This window comes from Oncorhynchus gorbuscha, linkage group LG05 (genome assembly GCF_021184085.1).
Source record: "Oncorhynchus gorbuscha isolate QuinsamMale2020 ecotype Even-year linkage group LG05, OgorEven_v1.0, whole genome shotgun sequence".
Classification (NCBI taxonomy): Eukaryota; Metazoa; Chordata; class Actinopteri; order Salmoniformes; family Salmonidae; genus Oncorhynchus; species Oncorhynchus gorbuscha.
In genome coordinates, this window is record NC_060177.1 from 74,346,136 (window position 1) to 74,352,371 (window position 6,236).

At 39.3% G+C, this 6,236-nt stretch overlaps 1 protein-coding gene across 1 annotated transcript; it reads left to right on the forward strand.

Moving 5' to 3' along the window:
• Positions 1-418: 418 nt before the first annotated feature.
• snrnp27 (small nuclear ribonucleoprotein 27 (U4/U6.U5)) lies at positions 419-6,181 on the forward strand. Its single transcript, XM_046351137.1, has 6 exons — positions 419-581; positions 3,395-3,524; positions 3,956-4,071; positions 4,750-4,829; positions 5,297-5,361; positions 5,820-6,181. Exons 1-6 carry the CDS (start codon positions 545-547, stop codon positions 5,872-5,874), a joined length of 483 nt encoding a protein of 160 aa, XP_046207093.1. The 5' UTR covers positions 419-544; the 3' UTR covers positions 5,875-6,181.
• Positions 6,182-6,236: the final 55 nt, after the last annotated feature.

The following is a 6,236-nucleotide window of genomic DNA, read 5'->3' on the forward strand; positions in this document are numbered from 1 at the left end:
CCTTTACTTGATCATATGAGTGTCAGGTACAGTAAAGTCCAGTTCTGGTTCAGATACTTAGGGAAAATAATATTCTTAATGTTTGCCGACATATATATAATATATATGATTTTTGAATGCATCTTGGTTAGATATGTTTTTGTTTATAAAGACATGGGGAAAAATGGTATTGTATACTCTCGAGTCCTATTCTCTCTTCTCGCCTCTTGCTCAAAATCCATTGGAGAAGATGGTCAGAGCAGCGGGACCTCTGGCTTTATCATCCGATAGATTTTGAGAAGGAGGCGATGAGAGGACACGAGGAGGATGAAATTGAGATTCATCCATGAATTTACGAAATCAACAGGTAACGCTATTCATATCCATTCCAGCCCGCTAGGGGTCAGTAAATATATCATTCTATGTTAATTAAGGGCTTCCGGTTTCCTGTCTTTTTCATCTGCGGAGAGAACAGCAATGAGTTACTGAAATCAAACGGCAGAAATCTGTTAAATTGTCGACGGTTTCACTTTGCTTATTGTTTGAAGAACTTAAGGCCCTAAAAATGGGCAGAAGTAGAAGCCGATCCCCACCAAAACGAGGTTTGTATTAGCAATGAATAACCAACGATGACAATAATAGTAATTTGCTAAAGTTAGCTACAGTAGCATCATACGTTATTTACAAACAGGTCCATATGTATTCCAGCTAGCAAGTTGACGATAACAATAACCACTATTTCGGTCTCGCAACTAACATGTACGTATAGCCCTAAACATTGTAGTTAAACTACAGTGATCTGGTTAACTTTTAATTGTGTACACGCTCGCCCATAATGGAGTAAAGGAGCCAAACAGCGTTACTCCGGACTATAGTCAAAGGACCTTCTGGCTTTGGCAGACAAATACGGCAACTAAAAGTGAATGGATTCTCGATTGCTATACGTTTTTAGAAACATCAAGCCTCCTACTTTCTTGTCACATAAGAATAACGTTAATTTAACAAATGCAAAAATATACACTTAATAAGCAAGGCTGTAAAGCTGTCCACATAATTCCCATCGTAATGAGTTAATGCATATATTATGTTTTGTGACGTTTTGGTCTTTGCATTCTTTTCAGCTATTTTTATTTTGCCCGAAGTCTACGCCCCTTCATCTGTGATTGGTTAACTGTAGGGGGAATTAGACGCATGCAGCTTGTAAACCCTAAAGCCATTTAAAGCTGCAGTATGTAACTTTTTGGGCAACACGACCGAATTATAGAGCTGTCATTCTCATTGAAAGCAAGTCTAAAACGCGGTAGATCTGTTTTATGTGCTCTCTTTCTATGCTTCCCGTGCCCAAGTTTCGTTTTTGTGTTTTACTTTCGGTTTCGTAAACCAGCTGAAAATAAACATTTTCCATAAGCAAAAATATTGTATCACAGTGGTTTAGATTGTACAATGATTCTCTATGCTATACTTGCTTGTTTTGTCACATAAACACATTTTAGCTACCAGGAAATGGAGGAGCATGGCGCATCTTTAAATGTGTATAGTAATTTAACCTTTTTTTGTTTTGAGAAAATTACAACTGATTTGTTACTTATGTTTCCAAAACTACCGCAAACAATGCATGTTAACGTTAGAGCAAGCATCTGGGTTCTTAACAAAACTCCCCTGGCAAGAAGATACTGTCTAACCCAATATAGTTAATCTGTGCCTTTTATAGTGGGAGAAAATTAGGCATAGTGGGCAAAACAAGCAAGGAGGTGGGTAAAGCCAAACAGGAGCTAGGGAGATCCTATTGTAGCATATAATTCCTTTAGGGAACGCCTCCACTGGGAAGTGTGTGTGCACAACCCCCATTTGACCTTGCACTATTTCAAACACTAAGTCTTAAACTTAGTGCACTGTGTTTGTAACAGATTGTAGTTTTGGGAACATAATGTATTGAGATGTTTCATCGATGAGATAATTATCAGAATGTTTGCCCAGTTTCACCTAGTTCATCCTCTCCACTACCCGTGACTGGACTTCAACTCTCGTTTGGTGTTGAGAACGTTCTAAATGAATGCTTCATCTTTATAGCCCCTGTGATGTCTGGGTTACCCCTTCTGTTGACCCTTCTATTGACTACCACAACTGAAAAACCTCATGGAAACTGGAGATATTTTCTACATCACTGGTTAGAGGACAACCTGCATAAGTCAACTACATTTTGGAATGTTGCATTTTGATACAGGGGTCACCAGAACGGAAAGAAACGCAACACTATTTTGTCGTGACTCGTCGGTTATCACGTTGAAATCAATTGGTGTGCGTATAAGTGCCATTTAAAAATATAAAAAACGAAATCCTGCAAACCCCAGTGTACATGACAAAATAAACATTACAAAACCAAATATATTAATCTGTTTTAAGCTCAAATTTGATGACCCGATGCTATCAAAACGTCAGCTTGTGTTATGTATTAACAAATACTGTCCACAACATGGAAAGTAACATAATTTCCGCCCCATATCTTATTAATGTATAGCTTAATTTATCGTGATAGTAAGTTAAACACACAGATTTGTTTCAGTAATCACATACTTTATATTTCTCAGTAGTTTAACCATTTAGAGATGTAAAAAAATGCTCATGATCACAATTTAACCATGCGCTCTAGACTAGAGCGTCCAAAGGGTCTGTGCTGCAGGCTGAACGTTTGATGTCCCTGTAGTCAGTGGAGGCTGCTGAGGGGAAGACGGCTCATCATAATGGTTGGAATGGTATCAAACATCAGATGTGCTTGATACTACTCCGTTCCAGCCATTATTATAAGCCGTCCGCCCCTTAGCAGCCTCTGCTGGTCTACTATGACTGGGCTATGAACATGCTATGCTATGAACATAGCTAGTGCGTCTTTCTCTGGTCCATCACACAACAACTACAAGTTGCCTCTACTCTGTGGAATATTCCTTTGACTCTTTTAGTTTCCCCCAAAAATGTATTTAGAGTAATTTTAATATACTTTTGTAACTCACCAAAGTGTAGATGTTGCTAGTGTTAGATACTTTCTCTGTATGCACAGGGTGTCATTTAAAACAATACAGAAATGACCAGACCAGCTCTGGTCCACGTGCATGCGTTGGATCTCCACTACAACCTGCGTGTGCCTCTGTTGCATGCACCTGGACCAGAGCTAGTCTGGTGGTATATAACGTGCTAAAAAATATATAGGGACTTTTGTATTTTGGAGGAATGACACCCTGCATATAAAGACAAATTATTCAACACTTTAGCAACATCTTCACATAGAGGTAGTATGAAAGTCTATTGAACCCATTCACTAAACAAAATTCTATTCATGTAAGGATTCATAACATGGATGCTGTTCTTGGTCCTCCGCCATATTAAGTAATGTCTTGGTCTGTTTGTTCCTCGTCTGCAGAGAGACGACGCTCTCGCTCGGGTTCAAGGGACCGCGAACGAAAGCGCAGGGAGAGGGAACGCTCCCGTTCTCGGGACAGGGAAAGGCGAAGGAGCCGCTCGCGCTCTCCAGCCCGAAGGCGGCGCTCAAGGTGAGAGAAGAGACACCCAGTGAGTCATCTCAACGAAAAGGGGGTTGACAGTGGACTCACACAGGGTCATTGTTTACTTCTCTGGGCCTATGTGGTGTAACCTCGGTCTACACTCCCAATGACATAAATATATCTGGCTAAAGAGACTGTGATACCTTGTGCTCTTAGGGGGAAGTTTGACTATTTCTGTACTGCAAAAGTATCACCAGGGCTGTATTCCGATTCCACACCCTTCTCCCCAAATGTGCACTTCCTCATCCTCAAGAATTTACAAGCATTGGATTGGGGTGGGGGGAGTGTTTCCAGTTTCCACCATATTTGTTAAACCAGTCCATAAGGGAAAATGATTTATGGGCACTTCAAGAAGGATATAGAATGGGACCTCTGCCTAGATAAACCGTCCACCAGCTATCTCTGTCTCTTGTCTTTAGGTCTCCTCGCCGGCTGCGCTCTTCTTCCAGCTCCCCCTCCAGGCAGAAGGACAGGCGTGATGATGAAGATAAAAAAGATTCCAAGGATAAGCCAATAAAGGAGCATCAGATCTCAGGTGGTTTATCTGCTATGATCTTGTATGTGTCTCAAATGACACTTGATTCTCTACATGGTGCAGTACTTTTGACCAGAGCCCTGTGTATATATACAGTACCAGTCAAACTTTTGGACACCTATTCATTCAAGGTGTTTCTTTATTTTTACTGTTTTCTACATTGTAGAATAGTAGTGAAGACATCAAAACTATGAAACAACACACATGGGATCATGTAGTAACCAAAAAAGTGTTAATCAAATAAAAATAGATTTTAGATTCTTTTAAGTAACCACCCTTTGCCTTTATGACAGCTTTGCACACTCTTGGCGTTCTCTCAACCAGCTTTAACTGGAGTGCTTTTCCAAACGTCTTGAAGGAGTTCCCACATATGCTGACCACTTGTTGGCTGCTTTTGTTTTGTGTCATTATCCTGTAATGGATAATGGATAAGCTCAAAACAGATGGGATGGCGTATCTCTGCAGGATGCTGTGGTAGCTATGCTGGTTAAGTGTGCCTGGAATTCTAAATAAAATCAGTGTCACCAGCAAAGCACCATCACACGTCTCACAAAAACATGGCGTTTGGAGCCAAAAATCTCAATATTGCGTGTGCTAATTGGGATGCACCCCTTCTGTGAGAATATGGAGAAATACTACTGTTGCATGTCAGTGTCTAAAAGTGTGTATTATTTATAGAGGAAGACATGCAGGGCAAGACAGAAGAGGAGATTGAGATGATGAAGATTATGGGATTTGGCAACTTTGACACCACAAAGGTAAGGATTCTGTCAACTCATCTTAAATCTAGAGGTTCCTGGTTAGGCTTGCCAAAGATATCTGTAGATATTATATGCTTTTATTTAATCTGGAGTCTGCAGAATAATTGCTGAAATTGTCCAACTCACCACAAGGGGGCACAGTTTTCTAAAACTAACTGATTGTACGGTGCCCTTCACCAACAAGAATTAAAGATCTAACAATCATAATAGTGATTTCTAAGAACTTGACACGATCCACTTTTGGTAAACAGTTTGTTGTAAGACTAAGATCATCTGAAATGGGTGTGATTTCTTTTCAAAGGAGTTCAATTAGGTCTCCATTTGTCTAGCAGTTTTTTTTTTTATTGCAGGAAGATGTTTTGATTTGATACAACTTAATTGTTTACTGCCACGGGTGAACGAAGGGTGAACAACCTCATGTTTCTGGATGTGTGATGTATTAATGTAGTTGTCGTTGCCAACAGGGAAAGAAGACCAATGGAGCAGTCAATGCGCATGCTATCAATGTGTCTCAGAAGAGGAAATACAGGTCTGTTGATTCATTATCATTAACCCCAAGAGTTGTCTTATGTGGCTTTTTATTTCACAAATAACATTTAAATGACAAAATTGGGTGGAGCTGCTCACGTGTAGTTGTGAAAATGCTGTAATATAGACTGCATTTAGTATGTAATATATCAATGTGTGGGACTACCAATATCTAGTCCTTCTTGTTAGGATATTATTTATTTTCCATCACATTCAGGTCACCTGTTATTAAGTAGCGTATCTTGTTGATTTATGCACCAACTAGCTTCATTTGTTTATAAATCAACAATTCCAACTGCAAGGCACAAGGTCCAGGCTGATATTGAGCAGTCTGAACAGTGACTATGCTCATTGCTGCCAATCACCTCTGCAGGTGTTTCTATGCAGACATTTTGGCTCTCCTATTGGTAGATGATGATGATGTAATGGTAACAGTTTTGTATTATTTCTTTTTTTCAGGCAGTACATGAACAGAAAAGGTGGATTCAACAGACCTCTGGATTTCATTGCTTGAAGTAGGATAAACAGAACATACTCATTGATGTTCCCTAAAATATACTATTTTAGCCTTGTCGTCTCTAGACTGTGTTTTGGTGATAGAAGTTAATTTTTTTGTATTATGTATTTTTTTTTCTCTTCATTTTGACACCCTACACTGCATTTAAGTTATGCAAAGACCCATGCAACTGAATATAATGAAATGTTTCTGTAATATGTTTAGTTTATTTTAGTCTTGTTGACAACATGCCTGGGTCGATATGCTTTTCAGGGTGCGTTTTAATTAAGGTGTTTTTGGGTCAGATTAAAACCGTTAATTCAGATCATGGCCCATTCTCATTTTTACGATTTATGTAAATTGCCAAATTATTGAAATGT

Coding starts and splice junctions, on each gene's coding strand:
- snrnp27 (XM_046351137.1), top strand. CDS start 545: ATGGGCAGAAGTAGAAGCCGATCCCCACCAAAACGAG. Junction 582..3,394: donor CCGATCCCCACCAAAACGAG/GTTTGTATTAGC, acceptor CCTCGTCTGCAG/AGAGACGACGCTCTCGCTCG. Junction 4,830..5,296: donor GCAACTTTGACACCACAAAG/GTAAGGATTCTG, acceptor CGTTGCCAACAG/GGAAAGAAGACCAATGGAGC.